Source organism: Manis javanica, chromosome 1 (assembly GCF_040802235.1).
Source record: "Manis javanica isolate MJ-LG chromosome 1, MJ_LKY, whole genome shotgun sequence".
Taxonomy (NCBI): domain Eukaryota; kingdom Metazoa; phylum Chordata; class Mammalia; order Pholidota; family Manidae; genus Manis; species Manis javanica.
The window spans coordinates 212,042,986-212,067,409 of NC_133156.1; the positions used below are offsets into that span (position 1 = coordinate 212,042,986).

Sequence of the window (24,424 nt, forward strand, 5' to 3'; positions counted from 1 at the left end):
GGTACTTTTGATACCAAATAGTCAGAACCAAGATGATTTCAACCCAGTTAACCTAGGAGACGCACGCACACGCACACGCACACACACGCATGAGGTTTGACTCCACCAATACCTCACCTCCTCTTTGGATACTCTGGACTCTGCATTCCACCCCGTCTACCCGGCTGCGTCTCAGAGGTGACTTACCTGCATTTGTCCTCCTCAGAGTACAACTTATCCTACCTTCTCCTCTTCTATCAAAAACCACTTTGTGTTCTATCAGTGTCCTGCACTTGTGAGGTAATGTTTAGGTAAATTTATCTCTGCTAACAGATTTACGTTTTAGTGGAGAACTTCTGGAGTCTGAGGCTCAGCCAGGCTGGCCACACGACCCTGTTTGTTTGGAACTGTCCCAGTTTATGCCTGTTGCCTGGGCTTAACTGTTAATAGCATCCCCTTTCCCTCTCAAACATGTCCTGGTTGGGGGTTTGATTATACGGTCACCCAACCAAAAGAGGTGACTAATCGTGGTAATTATAGGTATTTTGGCAGTCCAACAGGGAAAACAAATATAGGTAAATGAAGTTTTGATGCTCCTCAAATCGCATCCCAGTTCTGCATTTCCATTAAAAAAAGTTTAAATTCACCAACCAGTAGGAATCAATGTTTTATCCACAGGCAAAAAAGCATCAGCCTCTATAGTGACTTCATGATCATATATATTCGGGGAACCCTAGGAGGGAAAAGGTAGAGAAAGAAATGAAGATTTAATGCCCAGTCTCACTTTGTATACAGTTGTCCCTTGAACAAAGCAGGGGTCCTGACCACCTAAGCAGTCAAAATCTGCGTGTAAGTTTTGACTCCCCTCAAATTAACCACTAATAGCCTACTGTTGCCCAGAAGCCTTTCTGAGAACATAAACAGTTGGTTAACACATATTTGGTATGTGTTCTGTAGTATATACTGTATTCTTACAATAAAGTAAGCTAGACAAAACAAAATGTTATTAAGAAAATCATAAAATAAATTTATGGTACTGTATTTATTGAAACAAAAGTCCATGCATAAGCGGACCCATGCAGTTCAAAGGTGAATTGTATTTGGATGAGAACGTCTCTCACAGAAATGTTTTGAGGCATTAAAAAAAAAACTAGAAATCCCATTAAGCTATGGTAACGATTAAATGTTCATTTAAGTATAGTAAGTAGATAGGGCCTCAAAATAGCAACTGACAAATTTGGAAGAAACTTTCAAGGGTGACCACCAGCATGCATTTTCTTTTCTAAATGAAATTATGAAGGTGAAAAGTCAGAGCCACCAGTAGTTGGAAAGCCTTTTGGACTTTGGCTTACTAGAAGAGAGGTTTCCTCCACTCTCTCACTTGCCAGGCAAACAGAAGAGCAAAGATCAGTGACCTGTATGTAACACACAGGTGCTAGACAGCCAAGACATTGCCTGGGGCTTGCTGGGGTTCCGTGTGTGTCAGCCCTTCTCCGGTCCAGCTCCCACCAGAGGACCTACCCCCTGCCACATGAAAGAAGCCACAGAGTCAGAACTCGGGTCCCTGCTTCTGAGAGTTTGCTTGACTCCCCCATTTAAGCAGCCGTCTGCTCTTCTGGGGAGTCAAAGGCTGGTCAGTGGACAGAGGGCCTGCAGTCTAGTTCTGACTCTTGTGGAATGGCCTGAGGCAAGTCACTTAACCTCCTAGAATCTCATTTCCTTTGGTGTAAAAGTGGGCTAAAGACCACAGTGTTGCTCATGTGATTGTATATCAATGATGCCTTAATTTAAAAAAAAAATTGGGCTAAAGATGCCCATAGCTTTTCCAGGGTGCTCGTGAGGAACAGTTTAGAAAAGACATGTTGCACTGCTTGCAAGTTGGAAAGTTCACATGTATGGGTTTTTAAAAATTGATACACAATTATTTTTTTATTGATATACAGTGTTATATTTGTTTCAAGCAAACAACAGGTATGTTTTTAATAAAATATTATATTTTAATAGAAGTATATTTTGAAGCTTCCCAGCAGAAGATGTGGAAGGGGAAACCAAGTGAGGGCTTTTGCTTAGTGAATGCTCAAAAATAAGCTAACCCAGTAATTCTCAGCTGGGGATGATTTTGCCTTGCAGAGCAAAATTTGAAAATGTCTGAAGAGATTTTTTATTGTCGTGACTGGGGGTGATAATACTCCTGACATCTTGTGGGCAGAGGCCAGGGATTCTACTGAACACCCTCTAATGCACAGGACAGCCTCCTCATCCCCACAACAAAGAATTATCTGACCCAAAATGTCAGTGGTCTCAAAGTTAAGAAACCCTGAGCTAAGCTAAACTGCAAGCTCTGCTGGGTCCCTGAGAAGTAAGCAGAGAGACGGAGGGCTGCAGGTTAATGGGAAACAGATTCTATACTGAGAAGAACTCAGGCCCACACAATCATATCCAGCTGCCCTGAGGAGAAAGGCCAAGCTTTACAGACAATGAGAATCTATGCCTAGACACAACAAAAACCTGTTTAACTGCATTATGAAGAGGCTGTTTCTGAATTACAATTCTCTTGTATTTTCCTAGTGGTCCTGTGCTGGGCAGGGGTAGGAGTGGGTTGGAGACACTCCCTCTCCCCTGCCCACACTTTTATCATAACCACTTGTTCTGTTTCTGTTCTGACCTGGGAAGGCAGGTCCAAAATTGGAGGAATGCACTGCTGCCTAGAGCAGCTCTCGACTACAGAGGTCTCTCTCCTGTGTGGCTCTCTCTACTGCCATCCTCTCATACCTCGGGGTATGCCAGCACCAGAGTGCTGAGAGGAGCAGAGACGAGGGAAGAGGATCTGGGACTGAAAGTTTCCTTGGCTCTCTCTGTTTAATGCTCAGTTTCAGGTTGAGTGGCATTCCTTTGTATGACTGTATCACAGCCTGTTAATCCATTTTCCTGTTGAGGGACTTTGGGTTGTTTCCAGTTTTTTCCTGTTATGAATAAAGCTGCTGTGGGGAAAATGAAAGTTCCTAAACTACTTGATGATGTAATTGGCCTACTGCTAGGCTACTGCTCCCACACCCATAGGCAATAAGCTATTTTTGACTGAGTCACTATATAAAGAGCTCTGCCCAGTGCTCTGGGTGGAGGCAGAGGCAGAGGAGGACTACGGACCTGCACACTTTGGATGCAGACATGATTCTAATGCTCAACCTACCGCCTAACGCCGGGAGAATAAAGCCAGGTAGAAAGGCTTTTACTGCAAGAACATTCCATTGTCATTTTTTGGTATTGCTGAACCCATAGTGAACTTGCCCAGGGCTGAAACCCTCAGGCGAGACAGCTGCCTAGGAATTTCCTTTTTCTGTTTGTTTTTTAGCACTAGGGCAGGAAGAAAATGATTCCATTACACACCAAATAAATTGATGAGTCAGAGATATTAGGAAGAAGACTGAAAGGAGAAGGAAGCAATATTTATTAGGCACCCATTCTCTTAATGGTCCTTGGGTCACTAAGCACTAACATTCCTTTATTAAAGGGAAGCATGCTTCGTTTTATGACTCTACTGACCTGGAATAATGCAATGATCACCTCTGGTGGAATATTACTATTGGATTAATTTCCCTTCTAGGCCGATGAAAATTTGGCAAGGAATGCTGATTTGCTAACAGATCTTGAGGCTCATCTCTGAGTTCAGTGTTTATTTTCGTTAACTTTGCTCAGTAGCTGGTAACATCAACCATTTGTAGAGCTCACTGTGGCCTGCATGGGGCTTCAAAGACCTTTATGAGCATTGTCCCTACCATTCATTGCCTTCATTCAGCTCTCATCACTTCTAGCAGAATATAACAGACATGAGTGGTACTACCCAAAAGCCACAGGCATTCCTTTGCCAGCACCCTCCTTTTCTCCTGGCAGAACCCTGACTTGTTGATTTATCTTATGCTAGTCCATATATTCAGGGAAAGGCCTCTCTTCTTGGCCCCAGAGCATAAATTTTGATTGGTCTAAACTGATTATGATGGTTTAATTCCCTTGCTGGTGATTGGGTTAGGAAGGAATAGGAAACACCTCTGGCCAACAGACTGTGGGGAAAAGTCTGCTGGGGAGCTTCTGGGAAAAGTTTTGCTTGTTCTTAAAAATGGAACATTAGAGATAGGAAAAAAAGGAATAGGTCCTTTTTTGTCTTTGGATGTGACTACATGAAGAGGTGGTTCCTGCAGCTGTGGCAACCATTTTGTGACCACGAGGGGATGAGCCTGTAGACGAATGCCAGAATACTGAAGCAGCAGAATGGAAACGTGCAAGAAACTGGGTCCTTGGTGACATACCTACTCAGTCATACAGGAACCACTGCTAGTCCCTTTCATCTCAAATTTCCCTAGGACTGCTTTCATAACTCTTTAAGTGAAGTTTCAAAAAAAAAAATGTTCTCCCAATTCTGGGCTAGGTAAGGAATGAACAGCCAAAAAAAAAATACCACCCAAACTTCAACCTATATACCTTCTCCATTCTCTGAAAAACAGTTCTTTCCTCTCCCCAGGCCTCCAGCATGCAAACTTAGAAGTAATGAGTCAACCTTTGGCCCTAGGTAAAATAAAAATACTGCTTATTGAATTTAAAAAACAAACACAAAATGTAAGATGAGTTGACTATTTAAGTGTCAAGTTTTCAGCTGTTTCTGTGGGGAGGGCTTAAGATACATGGTAATGTTTTCCTGCGTAGGGCGAGAGATGTTCTGAAAGTGCAGAGATCCCTTATCCCCAGGCCTTGTGATTGACTGTCTACTCTTAGATAAGAGTGGACAGTCCCAAAGGCTGAGTGTCCCACAAGGCTGGTGCCCCTGCCCCCCACCCAACCCTGAAGCTAGTGGCTGTGGATGTGAGCTGCCCTTACTAAGAGAGTATACAGAAGGGAGTTCACACTGGCCACCCTTTTGGGTGGGGGTCTGTGATCTGAGAAATTATTCAGCCTCTGGAAAGAGATGTAGAAATACCTATCACTCCAAGTCCCTGCAGGACTGGAAGGATGGGAAGTTCTGGGCAGGTGAGTCCTCCTGCCAGGTAAATGGAGAGGGCCTAGTGGACCTTACCCTACACTTTGTCTCCTTCATTAGAACACATCCATCTGCAGATGTAATACTTTACACATAATTTCTCTTTTGATTTCTAAACCTGTTCCTTTAGACTACCTCCACATTGTAAAATAGGGTGTCCTAAGGATACAATAGTGTGGAAAATAGTGAAACATCTCCATGATCTATTACTACATAAAATCACTAATATTTGGTCCATTTCTGTCAAGTTTCTTTTCTGAACTTATTGTTAAAAGTAGGTCTTAGGCACATGATTGCAGAGCTTCTCATGGCTGAGCATGTTTGCTTCAGTTTTGCTTTTTGGCTTGTCTTTAATATCTCATCTCAGGAAGGATGGTGAAAGTTCCTGATGATCAGGAACAGACAAGTGAAGAATCATCTTTCTTATTTTTAAAGGGAGAATTTGGAAGTTATATAAGAACCAATTAACTCATGCTATTTGAAGAGATCTTAGAAAAAAAACTCATCGGATCATCTGCACCTCCTAAAAGAGTGTGAAAATGCAAGATATTACTAGTTGGCTGTGAACATCATCTGTGGTAGGAAATCATACCAAAGTGATTCAAGTATAATGGACAATGGTGAATTCTTCAGAAGAAGAGGAGGCAATAGAATCTACAGAGTTTAGCTAAGCTTTTTATTCTGTCTCATGTAATAGCCTCATCAATAAGCTAAAATAATACCACTAGGAGGGAATGAGGTAGTTTAGAGGGAATTACCTAGGGGGGCTGTCAGTGTCTCTACACACTCAGGGTGGACTGCACAATGGGAGCATACAAATATTGGCAGCATAGCTAAAGGGCTGGGCCAAGTATATTTCCAAAGATTCAAGAGTGGAAAGCGCCCTGATTGGAAGTAACGCTGGGAGTGGGGGGTGGGATGGGGAGCACAATAGTGGAAACAAATGTGAGCACATGTCATAGGTAGATGGGAGGGAGTTCCTGAAATAGCTCCTTGTTTGAGCATATGGGAAACTGATCATTCTCTTGGCAGTACAATATACTCATTCCATCTTTCTCTGTAACTTCCATTTATTGAGCACCTACTAGGAGATACATGCTTTCTTTGTTGGGCACTTCTCTTCATCACAAGAGTGACCCCATTACCAGAGTAATTCCATGCTGGGTTGGTCTTCCCGGCCACCCCCCAGCACAGGGCAGGCCACGAAGCATACAGCGGAAGAGCACAGGAGAATTCTTACCTGGCCTGCGAGGTTGAAATAAGAATGGTTGGTCAGGTTGACAGGTGTGGTCTGAGTGGCCTGTGCTCGGTAGTTGACTGTGAGCTCCCCGCCATCCAGCGTGTAGGTCACCCAGACCTTTAACTCCCCAGGGTAACCTTCCTCACCGTCGGGACTGACCCGTGAGAACTGGACGCCACCAGGCAACACCTGAGGAGTCCAGAGGACCTAGAAAACGTGTTTTCACAGCTGTTCAGACCCTCGGACCCCCAAGCCAAGGGCCACATTTCAATACTTAATGACAGCTTATTCTGGGAAGAGAAATGGTTACACGATTATTAAGGTGTTTGAGTAATAGCTTGGATTGTAATTACTCTAAAAGTTTGTTTTATACAGAAAAGTGGCTTTTGAGATAAAAAGATTTTCTTTGCCTACCCACATTCCTCACTCTTTCTCCCAGAGTTTGTATGTATGTGTTACAATATTTTCTTCTCCCCCTTCTTTCAAAGTTTTTTTTTAAATCTTGACACCCCATTCTGATAGCAATATCTGCAAGTAGTATTAAAAAATAACCTTAATAGATCAGCCCCACTCTCCCAGGGGGTACTATTTTTTTACAAGTATTTATAAAAAACACCCCGAGGTCCTCCATGTTCCCTGGGCATGTTCCAAATAAATAAGGAGGCAAGAAAGCACTTGCTCCTTTAGGAAGCGTTCCAGCCCTCAAGCCGGAAGTCCTGACTGGGGGCCCAGGCTTGTTCCCAGCTCCCTGTGTGACTCTGGGCATCAGCCCCTTCCGTAAAATAAAGGGGCTGAAAAAATGGTCTTGAAAGCTTCTTCTGGCTCTAGAAAATATGACTCTAAGAGTGGCAAGAAAAATATGAAGAAAAGTTTTCTAAAAGAGGTTTTTTGCTGTTGGAAATAGAAATACTGGATTAACTCACTGGTTCCTCTCAAGTCTACCCTAGAGGCCTCAAGATTACACTTATGGGGAAGGGAAAATCACCACCATTACTGAGTCATTATTATGAGCCAAAACTCTTTGCTGGAAGCGTCACAGGCATGATTTCATCTGTCTCACAGCTGACTTACAGTATGTACCATTTTCCTCATGTAAATGAGAGAGCTGCGTCTGGGCCACACAGCCAGGAAGACACTGGATTTGAGACAAGTGGTCTGATTGGGAGCCTGTTCCCTTTTTCTACACTATCAGACAATGAGGTGGCCAGTGACCCCCAGTCCCTTTAGGAGCCCTGAGGCCACTAGTAAAGGGGCCTTTTGCAGACATGAGACCTTCATTCATTGAGTGCTCACCAGTCACTGACCTGATGCTTTAAATAAATCATTTTGTATGGTAAGGATTTGGTTGAACCAAACAAAACAACCCTCTTTGGAGGTCAAAACAGTTCAATAATGTCAGTTTAATATGGCTCCAACTAGTATTATTGCACCCATTTTACAGATGAACAAACTGAGTCCAGGGGCGTTAACTTGTCCACATCCACCTCCTGCATTCAGGGGAGTGGAATAAAACCCTTCCACACCACATGTCCATTGTTAAAAGAGGGGAAAAAATCTTGTTGGATCTCAGACATGTAATTAGTGATGGGGCTAGGATTCAAACTCAAGCCTGGCAATCTTTACTAGTCCACACGGTAGTTGTAGTGAATGTTTTGTTCGAATCTCCAATTTCAACCAGAAGAGTTGAGGGCAAACACTATCACTGCAAATAGACTTGAAAGATAAAATTTCTGTGGGCCACAGGAATGGCCTATGAGCCCAGACTGCCCACCCACTCCTGGCATGGGCTGATCTCTCTCACTGACATTGCATTTGCCAGGAAGGGGGGCCCTGCAGGAAAGGAGGCCTCTGCTATTACCCACGGTGAAAGCAGCCAGTATCGGAAACACATTCACTGACCTTAGTAAAAAATTAATTTTACACTCTAGTTATCTCTCAGAAATGTTGAACTCTCAAGACACTTAAAACATAAAGCTTGTTTTATGTGTGATTAAAACAAGAAAAAAGAATCCCCCAAAAGAAAATTTTAGGAACAAAATACATGAAATAAAATCTTAACTTGATACCTAGTTTCTCTCCTTCACAAAGATTTGGAAATGGGAAGATTTTTGTATAAACCAATATTATCAGATAAGTACACTAATGTGCCAAGTATAATTCCTATTCTTGGGAGGATTTCCCTGAATGTGTAGTTTCTAAGTTTCTTGAAAATTCCCAAACTTGCATTTCCAGGCCTACTTATACCACTTCTAATCCTGACATGTTATTCAAATTTCATCTTTTAAATAATGTGTTGATATAAATAGGAAAACATACCTCCAAACCAAGAATTATTCAGTAATTGTTGAGATCAAGTACAACTTAATACTGAGTTCATCTGATACTGCTCATGTCACTCTATGAAAGCCTTCTGTTCAAAAGCTTTCAGTGGCTCCATGAGAATACTCCAAGCCTTTCCCTCCTCTCTGGGCTGCTGCACAGCCACTTTCTCCAGTATCTCCTTATTGAATGAAATGCTCTCCTTTCTGCAAGGGCAGCTATCAATGTGTCCACCCCCGGTTCCTGTAACACACCACTGGCATCTGTATTACGGAGCTTACTCCCGACAACAGTTACTTATGTAAGGGTCCGGGGCTTTCACTATACTGGAGTCCCAGGAATCTCCATCCTATTATGCAGGTTCACACAAGGGGCTCGGTATGCACACTGCATTGAAAGGTACATATGCTCACTATCTAGCTATGTTCATATAGGGCACACATGTTAAGTAGCACCACAGAAAATGCCACAAGTGGAAGAGAGGATGCAGGAACAATCTAGAACAAGGTGCTGTTATGAGGCTTCTCTGAAGATACCTATCCAAGCAGAATGGGGCCTGACATCCTCTGGTTGGGCTTTTCCCAGGGACCTGGCATATTCTAGAGACCCTCCACCTTAACATTGCCCATAGAGAGGCTACCCGCTGCCTTCATGTTCCCCTGGCGTGAGAAGTCCCATCAGGGAGGAAAGGGGAACTGATGGGGCAGTCTGGTTCAGGCCACAGACAGGAAGCTGCTGGGATGGGGACACAGAGAGAAACCAACTTCCTTCAACAGGACAAGTGGTAGTAAGAGGCAGAAAAGAAATGATGGTCCTTAATCACCATACAGGTTCCTGTGTTCTCTGGCTCTTCTCTGGAGATAACCTGGGTGGTATAATTTAAAGGAAAGTAAACTACCAAAATTGTCTCCCTGAGATTAGACCAGTAAGAGAGTCACTGGGGGTTAACCTGAAGATTGCTACACAGCTAGGAAGCAGAGGCCAGGCATTCCTACTCAGGGAGAAGCTGTCTGATCAGTCTGCTTTCCTAACCTTGTTTATCGAGGGATTCACTTGGGGAGTGGGCGTTTTACTGTGAAAAGGGGAAGCTGGGGGGAATCTGAGGTAATTCTAAGGCCTGAGGCACTTCAGTGGAAGGGGTGGCCTGGGGGTGGTGCCACATCCAGGGCAGGAGGAGGGGGGGCTGAACTGGGGGCACCCACAGCAGCTGTAGAGGACACAGCAATCGTAGCATAGGGATGAGGACTTCGGGTCAGGCAGCCTGACTGAGTTGCGGGGCCTTTTCAGAGTCTCACATTTCTCATGTGATAATACAGGGCTCTAGCAAGGGTGAGAGATAATATATGCAAATGCCTTCCACAGTACGTTGTAGGTATTATGTGTCAGCAGATTTTCTGTTGTAGATTAAAGGTCAACCTGACTCCCTGATCCCAACACAGTGAGAAAGTCCTTCCCTGCCTTTCCTAAGTCAGGGCTGTCACCTGTTCACTTGGGGCTCCCTTGCCTACTACAGTCAGATGAGCAGAGGATGAGTGCTGGAAAAGGGCCAGGGAGTGGCTCCCCCCAACCAGGGCAGCGGCCTCTTCCTGTCTCACCTGACCATGCATTTGCTCGAAGGCCTCGCATTGTGCCTCGCAAACAGAAGGTGTGCTTGAAGGTTTTGTCAAGAGTGACAGGTGGGGAGTCAGGCCAATGTCCCCAACTCACCTTATCAAACCCTCTGAGTCCTCCGTGCAGACTGTTGGGCCCATTGTTAACGGCCAGCTTATATTCCTTCCCGTTCACCATGAATGTTCCTTTGGCAATCCGGTTGGCTACCCTGCCGACCACCGCTCCGAAGTAGGGCTGCTTTTGGAGGTACCCTGCAAGGACATGGCACTTCAGCATTTTTTAAAACTACAGCATTTTTAAAAATCCCAAACCAAAGGTGAAGTTCACACTGCCGCCCACACTTTCTTCTGAGGGCAGATGCAAGTAGTAACAGCTGGGGCATGTCTAAGTTCTCATGGAAGCACAGAAATGTGGTGCCCTTAACACATGAACTTCTCTCTTTCCAAAAGTAATTCATGCTCTTCACAAACATTTTTAAAGAACTTTAAAGAGCATTAAGTAGAAATCTAAAGCATCCTAATCTCATCACTAAAGAGAACCACTGTTAATATTCTTCTGTATATCCTTCCATCTTTTAGTATATGCATACATGTCATTTCGTTTTTATAAAACTGGGGTCTTAATATGCTGCTTTGCATGTAATCTGCTTTTTTCTAGGCCAGTCAATTTAGTCTTCACTAAAAATTGTGTCTTTCTGTAGTCTTGAAAAGAAACTCTCTTATTCTTCTTCTTTTTAATTTTTAAAAATCAGACAATTAGTACATGAAAGTACCACTTAAAAATTATTTAATAATACACAAGTATACAGAGTAGGCTTGCCTGAGGAATTACAGGATGCCCATTTAAATCTGAATTTCAGGCAAACAATGAATTCTTTTTAGTATAAGTATGTCCATATTATTATTACCATGAGACCTTCTTATACTTAAATATTTGTTGCTTATCTGACATTCAAACTTAATTGGATGTTCTGTATTTTTATTTGCTAAATCTGGCAACTTTAATAAAGACGAAGGCATGAAAGCCCCCCTTCACCTCTCAATTCCTCTCCACCCAGTTATAACCACTGCTAACAATTTGGTATATACACTTCAAAAACTGTGGTTGTTTCAAAACAGTAGCAGAATCACAGAACCCGACAATGAACTAACAGTTACCAAAGGGAAAGGGACTGGGGAGGATGGGTGGGAAGGGAGGGAGAAAGGGTGTAAGAAGAAAGCGGGCCTTACGATTAGCATGTATAATGTGTGTGTGGGGGTGCTGTGCAATACAAAGAAGAGAAGTAGTGACTCTACAGCATCTTACTACGCTGATGGACAGTGACTAATGGGGCAGGTGGGGGAGACTTGGTGAAGGGGGGAGTCTAGTAAACATAATGTTCCTCATGTAATTGTAGATTAATGATACCAAAATAAAAAAAATAAAAATAAATTAAAAAATTAAAAAATTAAAAAACTGTGGTTGTTTAAATTAACTACATATAAGTACAGATAAATACACATATTCCACATAAACAAAACTGTACTACACACATTGTTTTGCAGCTCTTCATTTATCAAATGTCTTGAGCTCTTTCCATGTGACTACATATCCATCTACCATATTCCTTTTGATGGCTACATGGCATATTGGTTGACAGTAAACTGGTGCCGGGCTTTTGGAGGGGGTTATATGGGCAATGTAGTTAGTGTCCTTGGACTTACAACTTTGTGCATGGGCATATTACAGTATTTACTTCTCTTTCGGTTCCTCGATTTGATAATCTTTTAGTTTAGATTACAATGGCAGAAATGAAAGTTTGGAGGTTGTCTGTTTTTTATATTACCTGCTTTCTACTCTATTTTCCCCTCAGATGCCCTTGGAATCCCATTCCCCTTTCCAGTGGTACTCTGTATCTATCGCATCTCCCGTGGATCAGAAGAATACACAACTCTTCCAACTATGGCTGGAGGGGCCCTCAGGGTACAGACCCTGAACTGATTAGGCCGGTCACAGGTCACAGGTTCCCATTATGCAGTTGGTTGGGTGTAAGTGAAACATTAGTCATTGTCCCGCTCGTCCTTCCTGGTTCACTTCCTTGCTGATCTGCAGTCCTCAGAGTCCTGCCACAGACTCACAGCAGCTAACACAGTGCTTGCCGAGTCTCACTTCACTTCCTAATTGCTCTACATTTAACTCATTTCACCCTCTGAATACTTCTATGAGGTAGACACAATTATTACCCTTGTTTTACAGGTGTGGAAATGAGGACAGAAAGGTTAAATAACTTGCCCCCAAACACACAGCTAGTTAGTAGCAGAACCAGCATTTGAACCAGGCAGTCTGGCTCATGGGTACATGTTCTAAAACAACAGATTATCTGCAAAGCACAAATCTTCCTGGTTAATTGACCTTACTACCATTTTAGCTGAGGCCAGGCTGCTGATCTCTCCACCAGCTCCTACCTCTGTCCCCTACCCTCCTCTCTTTCTGAAGCTGTAGCTTACACTGGGTAACCAAAAGAAACCCCCAAGAGTCAAAAACCTTTTCTTGGTTTTCCCTCATCTGCTTCTGTTTTTGTGTTTAGTAGACCTTATTTTTTGGAGCAGTTTTAAATTCACAGCAAAACTGAGCAGAAGGTACAGAGATTCCCCACATACTCCCTTAACCCCACGCATGCATAGCCTTCCCCATTATCTACATTCCCCCCACCAGAGTGGTACTTTTGCTACAACTGATGAACCTACATGGAACATCATTATCACCCGAAGTCCTTAGTTTACAGTAAGTTTTACTCTTGGTGTTGTATATTCTCTGGGTTTGGACAAATGTATTAATGACATGTATCCAGCATTATAACATCACACAGAACATCTTCAGTGCCCTAAAAATCTGTGCTCTGCTTATTCATCCTTCCCAACCTGGCAACCACTGATCTCTTTACTGTCTCAACAGATTTGCCTTTTACAGAATGTCATACAGTATGTAGCCTTTTCAGACTGGCTTCCTTCACTTAATAATATGCACTTAAGGTTCCTCTCTTTCTTTTCATGGCCTGAGTGCTCATTTCTTTTCAGCACCAAATAATACTCCATTGTCTGACGTACCACCGCTTTTTTAAACCATTCACCTACTAAAGGACATCTTGGTTGCTTCCAAGTTTTGGCAATTATATAAGTTAAGCTGCTACAAGCCTCTGAGCACAGATTTTTGTGTAGACATAGGTTTTTAACCTTGTGGGTAAATACCAAGGAACAGGATTGCTGCATCATTTGGTCAGAGCGTGTTTAGTTTTGTAAGAAACTACGAAACTGTCCTCCAGAGTGGCTGTACCGTTTTGCATTTCCCCCAGCAGTGAGTGAGAGTCCCTGTTGCTCCACATCCTTGTCAGCATTTGGTGTTATCAGGGTTCTGAATTTGGTCATTCTAATACGTCTCACTACTGTTTCAGTTTGCATTTTCCTGATGACATATAATGTATAGCATTCATCTGCTTTTCAGGTGAAATGTGAAGAAAAGCAGAATCTTTGTTCAAAGTTTGTTTGGCTATATCTATTTTTGATTCCCACCTTGATTCATTCAACAAGTGTACATGGAGCCTCTGCTCTCTGTCAGGTATGTGCTCAGCATCAGAGACAATGACAGAGCCACCTGCCAGACTGCTGCCTTCTGGGCTTGCAAGAATTCCCTCAGGAGGAACCACTTCCTGGCAACGGTTAATAAACCCACAGAGATAAGAAGCACTTGCCAGTCTTTGATTTAGGTGATGAGTTTTTAAGGATTAAACCATAAGGACAGCAGAAACCACTGCTACCAACTGTCTCTAAAAAAATTCTTCAGAACAAATGGATTTTACGCTATCTTTATATGCTACCAAGCTTTTGTATCAGGTCAGAATTACAAATAATGACAATCTCCAGATTCTGAATAGGAAATGACTACAAAGCTTCTTTTGAAATGTAGAAAATACTATTTTCCATGAGAAGAGTAGAAGAGTCTAGGTCAAGCCACAAATGAAGATTTAACCAAGTCAATTACTGATGTGGGGTAAAATGTAGGGGAAAAGTGAAAGTGTGTGAATGTGTGCATGTAGAGGAAGGGTAGATATCTCCTGAACAGTAACAAGGCAGAGATGGAAATGAGGTGATAAAAGCAGGTGCCTGTGGCATATCATCTCCAATGCTTTCCTGGTTCTGGAGTTCTAGGCCATATACCCAGTATTTTTTTTACTCCACTGGCCATTTTGCACTAATCAGGTAATTTCTTTGCGATCCTGTTTCAGCCTAGAAAATGGTTATGTTGCTAAAAGAAAGAGGTGACTCAGCAAAATGACTCTCAAGAATCTTTTCAACGCACTTGTCAACCCTCTTTGCCTTCTGACTCTGAACTTAAAAGATATGAACTCCCACCCTCAGAAGTTCAAAAGGACAAGCAGAGCACGGGGAAGTGGAGCTGATTTTCTCCACCTCCCTGCACCTTCCTACCAGGGAGTCTCCTATAATAAATTCACTCATGTAACCAAGGAAATCCTGATGAAGATTACCTACTCTCTTCTCCAAGCCAAGCTGTGGAGGCTCTAAGGCAGAGAAAGATAACCAGAGAGCAAGGAGAGGATCCTCAGGAATATTCTTATATTTGTTAAAGAAGTGTAGAGCAAATTCCACTCTCCTAAGGGAAAACCAGTTCTCTCAAATTTTCTGCACATACCATGTTACATATCTAAAGAGACAAGCAGACAGAAAGACACACCTAAAGGAAAACCTCAAACCTCTCTAATAGATTTTGTCCACGCCCCACTACCACTGAGCAGAGGTTATTCTCAGTTTCCCTTTGCTAACTTTATTTCAGACCTCATTTTCCATTTAATTACACAGTAATGCCAAGATAGCACAGTATACATTTCCCTCTGCCAAGATCAAACTGCAATTGTTAATTATTTATTTATGCAAGTACTTAGCTAAGGTCTATCTCCCCAGCTAAACTTCAAATTCCTTGAGAGGGGGGGACCTTGTCTATCTCATGGAATGAGATAACTGATTAAACAGATTTTGAATGCCTGAATTTAATGCATGATATTAATACCCGATGGATTCCAACAAAGTAAAACCCCACCCTGATTAGGAAACTTTTTCTACACATTGGGTGGGTCTTCTGCCTTCTTCCTCTCAGTACATGGTTATGGAAGAGCCACGGGATGCTGGGTACTATATTTCCCACTAGACCAAAGTTATGAGCTATGTTATGGAGCATTTCTGAGATAACCAATCCCCAAAGCGAATCTGTGCAAGGAGGAAGTCGAAGACCCACGTCTTTGATTTTCCTTCTTCAGAAAGGGCAGGAGGAAAGAACTGGGAGCCACAACCCCGCTAGCCAGCTTTTTCCTCTCTTGCCTTCACAAAGATCAAGCAGTTCAGAGGTCGCCCCATGGTTGCTGGAGTTTTATCTTGCTCTCAATTGACTTTTTAAACTAACTGAGCCAAAGCCTGAACGGATAACTAGAGGCCAACTTCTATGGCTGTTTCCATTCATTTCCTCTTTTTTCCAAGCACAGATCGCGACACAGGGTGGTAGTCGGATCCAAGCGGGCCGATCACCAGCGCGGGTACTTCCCCTGGGTCAGCGCACCAACAGCAGCCGGGGCGGGCGCGTGCGGAGTGGGCCTGGGGCTCGCCCGCAGCCCAGGGCAGGGTTCAACCCACCTTCCAACTCTGCAAAACCGAGCACCACATCTGAGGCTCTGCCCTGCCTGTCTTTGACCTGTAGGGCCGTGATAGTGCAGCCCCAGGAGATGATGTCCACTGTCAGCATGTCTGACTGAAGCTGGAACTTCTCCACTGTCCCTGCCCCCAAGGGCAGGTCTCCAAACACGGCTCTGGTCACGGAAACCATGGACAAATCTCGCTGGTGCAGCGCTTCCCAGCCCTTCGAACTCCTGCAGCTAAACCTGGAGCGCCACAAGTTTACGGGCAAAGGGGGCGGGGCACGGCTCAGCCTCCTCCCCTTCCTTGCCTGGATTTAGGGAGTGACCACTCCTGCAAAAAATATCCTCTGGGGCCTCTCTAAATCATTCCTCCGCCTGAGGGTGACACGAAGGCAGAATTTCCAGCCACGGTTGCAGTTCTTTTCCTTCGCTGACCCTGGCTGCGTTGCATATCGGGAATGGTAGTCTTTGGAAAGTGAAACTGCATTTGGGGGCCTGTAGTTTTCCTACACCCAAATCTTGAATCTGCAGGACGCCACCCCCTTCTCTGGCGCGCGGTTCTCAACATACAATGAGCTGTTCATTTTGACTGTGGCTACTTTCCTATTAAATGCTAACAATGCAGGGAGCAGAATTAGGGACAGTGAGAAGGATCTCGGTGGTGGAAGCAGGGGAGGGGAAGGAGGAAATCTAGGTTTAATTTCTTTGATCCTGAGAAGAGAGAAGTACAAAAATAGTTTAGAGAAGGTGTAAATAATTGTGGGCTTCTCTGCACACGGACCGAAGAGCCATTCTGTTTGTCCCACGCAGTGAAGTTCTGGGCGTGTTTCTGCTAGAGCCACTACCCGGAGTAGCAGCCTAGACAGGGTCGGATGCAAAGGGATTAGGGCCTCATGGAGGTGATCAGAGACAGCTCCCGACTTTCTTTTCTTCAGGGGATTGGGAAAGGGCCTTGGGTATCTACCCCTTCTTGCTCCTTAGGTGCAAAGTTCTTTAAGAAGGGATTTAAAGGAACAAATTTATTAAGGTCCTCATTAATGTCAGATACTGTACTTTTATTGTCTCCTCTACACAAGCAGAAAAAGGTTTTTAAATATGGGAGAGGAAAGACATTAAGATCATTAAATAATTGTCATGCTTTTATGTGCCTCAGTTTTATCTGAGATTTAACAAATGCATATTCCCAGGCCTATCCCTGGAATTTCTGATTGTGTAAGTCTAGGGTGAAACTCAGGAATCTGCCTTTTTTGCAGGTCCCCCAGGTTATTCTAATGCAGATTATCTGGGACCAGACCTTGAGAAATATTGCTCTAAGATTTGACAGCTAATCTCAGATGCCCCCTTACCCCACCCCCACAATAGGCGGAATTAAGATAGAACTAATAAAGGCCCTAATAGGGTTGCCAGATAAAATACAGATGCCTGTGTATTTCTTTGCTAAATCCGTCAACTCTGGACAGTACTGGGCCTGGGAAGGAGGACGATGCTGGAAACCTGACGACGTGTTTTATTTGGCTGTCTGCATACACGTCTGGGCTCGATGCTGCTTTTTGGTTTGGTTCCTCCGTACTTTAGAAGCAATCCAACTAGACTGTACTGAGTGCCGCAATGCATCTATGCTTAGGAAATTAGAAGAATTGGGATCATGTTGCTGGATCAGATGCTAACAAAACATAACAGTCTCTCAGCTCTTTCTGTCCATGTAGTGTGAAGGAATATTTAGCATTCTTGCCAGAAGCCTCAGTTCTCATTCACAAAGCAGGGAAATTCTGATCGCCAAGGAAAAAGACAGCTTGCAGCAGGCTTAAGTGAAGCATAACACACAATAACAAAATGGCCCAAACAAGTCAAATTACAGACTGTGCCACACTCATACAACAACTCGTAGGCGCTCTTGCATCCTGCTCCCTCAGGAATTCTCATAAACTCTGCCACCCTCACCAGCCCACTTAACATTTACGGCTGATTTCTTACACAAGCCCTTTCAGTGATGCTGTGTTAGGATGTCTTAGAATCTCTTCTGTGAGCAGAAAGACCTCATTTTCTTTTCTTGGCTGCCAGTTCTCAATGTTCTGCAAGCTCATATTGTCACAGAAAGAGATAAACGCATTTGAATGGCCAAAACCAGGCGTCACTAGGAGTGTTCCTCTACCAGCTAGCTTGCCTCGGTAGAACATGAAACATGCCATGATGTATCTCTAAAATGTAAGGAGTACACCTCTGATTTCTTTTTCCTTTCATTTTTAAGGGCTTAACATATTGTCCCAAATAGTAGTACCTTGTGCTAGTCAGCTGTCAGGCACAAACCTTGATTTTTCTTGCCAAAATATCCCATTTTCCTAGTCCCACTGTGACACTCTAAAGGAATATTTGTTCACTTAAAAAAAAGAAGAAGCCTAAGTCTAAGGAAATTTTCTTCATCCCCAAAGTTGGCTTAGGTGAGAAGCAAAGTGTAATCTTGAAAATGAGGCACTGTCAAATTCTAGCAGGAATTTAATTTTAGTTTGGGAATAGGAGCTGAGGGTAAGGCTATGAGGTAAAGGGAATAGGAATGGTGACATTTATGTCAAAGAGGTGCTTAAAGTGGATACCTTTTGTAACCAGAGAGCGAAGTGTCAGGGTGGACAGGTAAAGAATATGGTCTGTTCCTCTTCTTAGCTGGAGGTTAGTGCCCCAGGCTGAGGGCTCAGGGTGCCTGGAATGAGGAAAGCTGAGCCCTTGGGCCCTGGGCCTCAGCTCCTGTAAGGAAAGTGCATGTGTGCGTTCCTTGGACCCGTCAGATCCTGGCCCACAGCAATAGCTCCAAGTCTTAAGCTGTGGACAGGCTGCTGTGCAGAGGAAGCTCTCCGAGTTATAAATAAAACCAATTCACAATACTCACAGTTTGTTTATAGAGACCCAAAATAGAATTCTCTTCAATCAGGTTGATACACTGCCACCCTCCCTCCTGCTGTCTTTCAAGTTCTCTGACCTCCACCTGTGAACACTGTCAGTTCTCTTCACTGGGCATTCTTATGCACTGCCTTAGATCATTCCTTATCTTTTCAGGAGTACATTTTCTTGTTGCTGTTATTTACTCAATGACTGGCTCCCTGACTCAATACTTGGAGTTATGGATTTTTTTGTAACCCAAGTGTTACTATATTTGGTTTCAGATGAAAGCTACTTGTATCTGGAAGCCAGGAATTCCTGGGAGAATCTGAAGTTCATGAGAGGTAGGATGCTTCACGATTCAATTCAACTCTATTTCATTAACAATTTTGGAGCCACTGCTGGGAAAGGCATTATGGGGCAGGTGAGAAGTTGCTGAGGAAGATGGATTGAATTTTTCTGTATGATGTGCTGTTCATTTGTCAAATACTGGGTGATATGTGCCGGGCACTGTGCTAAGTGCTAGCTGTACATTGATAAGTATAACATATCCTTGCCTTCAAGGAGATTACAGTTTAATGTGATATAATGCTCATCTCTGTCCCCCATAAAAACTTAAATAAAATCTTTAAAATTTATCACTACATAATGCTGAATGAAACAAAGTGCTGGGACTGGTCCCAACATAGTTGTAATTTCAGGGTTGCCCAAAGATGATCAACTATATTGGGATTCTTTTAGAATTCCCTAGGACCAGCCACAGTGACCATATTTTAAACATATTTTAGATGCTCAATAAATAATAATTGAATTAATAGGTGATACATTCATAAGTACCATGTTGTAGTGGAGCACTTAGTCTGGTGTCAGAAGGATGAGCTTCTAGAGGCACCAGATCTTACTGGTCAGGCAATTTATTCAACCACTCTAAACTTGGGTTTCCCCATCTATAAAATGAGAATAATAACACATGATCGTCCCATCTAATTATTGTTAATTGATTGCTAATAAATATACAGTGCTAAAAATGTACTAGGCACCATGTTAAATACCCCTATGATTCAAGCATTATTATTATCTGATACAGAATCTGAGACTTAGAGAGGTTAAGTAACTTGTTCAAGGTCACGTGGTTAGTAAGTCAGGAAATCAAGATTTGATCCCAGGCAGCTTGACTACAGAGATAGAAGCACTTAACCACTTCCTTGTATGTTGCCTAGTATTGCGGTTAACTGAGAACATGGATTCCAAAGCCCTCTGTAAATTCTAACCCATTATGCCAATGTAAAGATGTTCATTTAATTTTATGGTATTCACAAGTTTTAAGAAATCATTTTCTGGAATTAGATCACACTGGGCTCAAGAGGGCACTGCATTCACTTACTGTAGGCAAAAAAGGGCCCAAGCAGAAGGGCAAGTCCTTGGCACCCACTGGAAACGAGGCACTCATCACCTCCAGATCTATTATGTAGTCATTGTTTATTTGTTTTTATGACTCCTGCCAAGAAATGGAAGCTCCAAGAGAGCAGGAATTTTAACTGTGGTATCTCAGTACTTGGCAGATTGGCAAGATCACTAAAAAATATTTGTTGAATGTATGTTTGAATGCTGGAAAGGATGTGAAGCCTCTTCTCATACACAGCAGGTGGAAGTCTCAAATGATGAAACCACTCTGTAGGACATGTTGTTAGTATCCAATAAAGTCAAATTGCACATAACTCTGCAATAGCCCATGATTCAGCAATTCCATTCCTCGGAATGTATCCTAAATGATCTTTTGTATATGGGTGTAAGAATATAGCAGTATTATATGTAAGAATAACATTTTGGAAACAACTTAAGGTCCAGCATTTGAAAAAATAGATAAAAATTTGTGATAGGTCCATGTAACAGAATACGGCAAAACAGGAGAATGGATGCACTAGGGACTCTGCAGTTCCTCAGGCATGAATTTCATAATTATGATGTTCAAGGAGAAAATAGCCACAGCAGGATGCAGATATCATTTATATCAAATACTAAACTTGTAAAATAAGCTAGATCTCCCTGAATTTAAGCCAAAGATCATTTAGCTTGGTAAGTTGTAGAGCTAAGATTTGAACCCAGAGCATTTTCCACTATATGATTCTGTGTGTGGTTAATTAGATATATTTTAGACCCTTGCAGTACTCTAGAAACCCTGTGCATTGATCTTTCCTTAGTATGAGTCAGTGCTTAGTGGTGCCAAGAAAGTGTCTTGGGAGGGGGGGTCTTTTCTTCCCCTTATTCTTTGATTTGAATAATATATGTTTAATCAATTTTTGAAGCTACAAAGCAGCTTCAGAACAAGTTCTGCATCCATTCCCTCTGACTTGATGGTGGCATCTGTTCTGTACAAATTCTAGGGCCACACCTGGTCTGAGCACATTCTTTGGATCTACAGACTAGATAGCCACCTTTAAGTGTCCTTTGTGACAGCACTCCTTTCAAGACTCAGAACTCTTTTAATTCCAGAGGTTATAAAAAAAAAAAACCCTCAAAATTGGCTTAGGCAAAAAAAGGGAATTTATTGGCTAACACAGCAAACAGTCCATGGATAATGCATTTACCTTCAGGGGTAGCTGGATCTGGGCTGAAACTTGGTTTTTCTCTTCCTCTTGGTCCTGTTTTCTACTGTGGTGCTCCCATTTTCAGACTGCTCTTTCTACCTATGATTTCTAGCATCCCCAGACTTATATTACCCTCCACTGGCAACCTGGGATAAAGCAAGCTTCACATTCCTAAAAGTATCAACAGAAGTCCCTGTATTGAACCTCGCTGGGTCACGTGAACTTCTGTACAAAAAAAACCAATTACCTTGTGCTTGGTGGGGTAGAGCCAGCCTCACCCAACAATATGTGCTGGGAATGTGGGGAGAGGTGATTCCTCAAGGGGAAATCAGCAAAGAATGGATTCTGAGTAGACAAAAACAACCCTCCAAAAAGGGGTCCTGGGGCTAATTTCGTTACCGAACTATGAGCATGTTAGAAGCTAGAAATAAATAACTACACAAGGAATTCTTGTAGAGAGCTCAAGCATTTAGAATATTTTGACACATCAAAATACCTGTGTCTCATGAAGAACTTTTCAGCACTTTGTCAGTGGTTCTGTGGCAGATGTTGCCACATCCTCACTTCTGTTCTTTTATCTTTGTCTGTCTTGGTCTCTTGACTAATGTGGCAGTGACGCAACCATGCTTTAACCTTTCTCAACATTTTCAATTACCCTGATGTTTTTCAAAGGAAAAGAGCTGCCAACATTCTAGAAAGAATGTTAGCTCAGATCCAGCCTAGCCTGAAGTACATTTGTCCCTTGTGTAAGGACAAGGCAGATTAGAGAATTGCTCTCCAAGTTTATCTGGATTCCATTCTTCATAATATGGAATCTTATATCAAAAATCAAGGGTGAATGTAATTCTTGGCAGAAAGTCACATTCAAGCAACATTTAAAAACTAACTTACTCAAACACAAGAATTCCCCCTTATGACTTTGCCAGTCTGATTCAGTAACGTTTGATTCAGTGCCTTCAATATCTGCTAACCATGGAAACCAGTCATAGTGTGAACTTCTTAATTCCCAAGGAACACTTGTTCAAGAGGTTCCAAGTACCATCCATACACTTCTCACTTTTATAATTTCTTACTCTTGAATGGATCATATTGGGCTCAGCTTGAATGATAAATTTCTGACAAGATGTAATAAACAGGGTTTTGGGGTTTTTTTTGGCCAAATCAGAACTTTGAAACATTTAATTTTAATTAGTTAGGCTTAGGTTTGGCTGCCTGCAACACAGATCCAAAATAAAAGTGATTTAAGAGAAATGCAAGTTTCTTTCCTAAAACCAATCCAGAGGAAGGTAGGTCAGGTACTTTTACACTATTTTCAAGTAGTAAATTACCGTTTCATGCATTTGATGGGTCTGAGACAAAGGATTTTATGACTCGCTTTGTAGCAAGTAGCACGTATGTCTTATTGGTGTTGGTTCCAGGTGCTCCCCAAGACCCATGGAGGGAACACGGAGGGGCTGAGGTGGACTCTGCACATACAGTGGGTTTGTCTTATAACCAGGACCTGCCACTTTTATAGTGAGTGTAAGCAAGCCTACTCTTTGTCTGGGAGATGTTACCTCATCCCTTGAGGCTACGCATTGCAAACTCAACCCTGAGAAATGGTTGACTAAAGAGCACCCACGGCCTGGCATTTTTGGTATATCCAAAAAGGGATGCTAAGGGATGCTCAGGGCCCAGCTGGACTGCTTCTCTCAAAAGGTGGTCCAAGATTACTATGGCAGTTCTGCACAATATGGTCATCTGGAACCTAGGCTCCCTCTGACTTGCTGCTTCACCCTCTGTAGGCTGTGGTCTGAAGTTCACTTGGCCAAGGAAGTATGCCACGTGTCCATTAGAGCTGCAGGATGGAAGAGAAGAGGTGGGGAGGGGGCATTTCGGAGAAGGAGCAGGCCCTTTCCCGTCCTGAAAGTTCCATACATTCCTTCCCCTCATATCCCATTGACCAGAACTTACTCACATAACCATATCAAACCTCAGGGTAGGTTGGGAGGTGTATAATCTTTATGCTAGGGGTTCTGTTAGTGTGGTATAAGGGAGAAGACTTTGGAGCATAAGTAACACTCTGCCACATCATTTTCTAAAAGTTAATGGTATTTCATTAAATACTTTTCAGGGACTTTGGAAATAGCTAAGAGCTACCTTGCTCCTCCCATCCTTTGTACTTAATGAGAATCTGAACTGTGGCTTGGATGTGTACCAGCCAGATATCTGTGAGCACATCCCTGGGAAGGAACCACAGGCATCAGATCTCCTTCAGGCACTGCCCAGGTGAAAACACAAGGAGTGAGGTAATTTCCGGCCATCTGAGAGAAGATGGGGATTTCACTCCAGGTGGTGGCACCTGAGAGTGTGGTGCTAGACACTCCAAGGATCAAGGTGGCAAGCTCTGAAAGAGCTCTAGTTGGAGAGGTTCATTATGCCCAGAGGGTGGGTGGTGTAGGGTGGGGACCATTTTGATGGTGATGGGATTGTCAGTGGAGGAAGGGCCTAAGCCTTACAGAATTGGCTTCCACGAAACGTGGAGAACCCCAAGTCCCCCAGCCTAGGACGTGGGCTGTTTGTGTCATGGAAGAGGAGCCTGAGCCGGAGCTGGAAGAAGGGTTTTCAAGGTGTCAGGGCTGACCCAGTCTAGTTACAGTAAGGACTTTGCTGGGGCCAAGTGACTGGGAGCTGCCTGGGGCACTATTCCTAATAGAGCCCAGCTGAGGTCCCTGGGGGTGACAGTGCAGGGGCAGGTGCTCTCCTGTAGCTAATGGTGCCTCAGCAGCATACCCCTCTAGTTCCAGGCAAGCTTCTACATGGAAGACTTGAGCCTCTGCTCAAAGTAGAAGCACTTGGCCAGTTCATCCCACTTGGATATCAGCATATTGGGGCTGTCATGTCCCTTGACCTCTTACCAAATTGACTGTGCTTCTGTCTCCCTCCCTATGCGTGGGCAAGACAATCATTGACCAGGTTACATTTGTTCTGAACTGGGTCCTAAGAGGAGGTCTGTGACAAATATCACCACATATTTTTATAAAGACTAAGAATGAGGCCCCTTTGAATGGTTTCAGGTATGCCAGCGGGTGTACCAAGATGGGTGGCACTGATTGAGAAAACTATGT

At 43.1% G+C, this 24,424-nt stretch overlaps 1 protein-coding gene across 1 annotated transcript in view; it reads right to left on the reverse strand.

Moving 5' to 3' along the window:
• Positions 1-16,141, reverse strand: part of GALM (galactose mutarotase) — a 60,077-nt gene extending 43,936 nt beyond the window's left edge. Inside the window, exons 1-4 of the mRNA XM_073214168.1 lie at positions 15,857-16,141; positions 10,275-10,429; positions 6,249-6,455; positions 631-712 (exon numbers count right to left, since the gene is read on the reverse strand). Coding sequence (XP_073070269.1) covers positions 631-712; positions 6,249-6,455; positions 10,275-10,429; positions 15,857-16,046 — 634 coding nt within the window. The 5' untranslated portion in view covers positions 16,047-16,141. The remainder of the gene's footprint in view (positions 1-630; positions 713-6,248; positions 6,456-10,274; positions 10,430-15,856) is intronic.
• Positions 16,142-24,424: the final 8,283 nt, after the last annotated feature.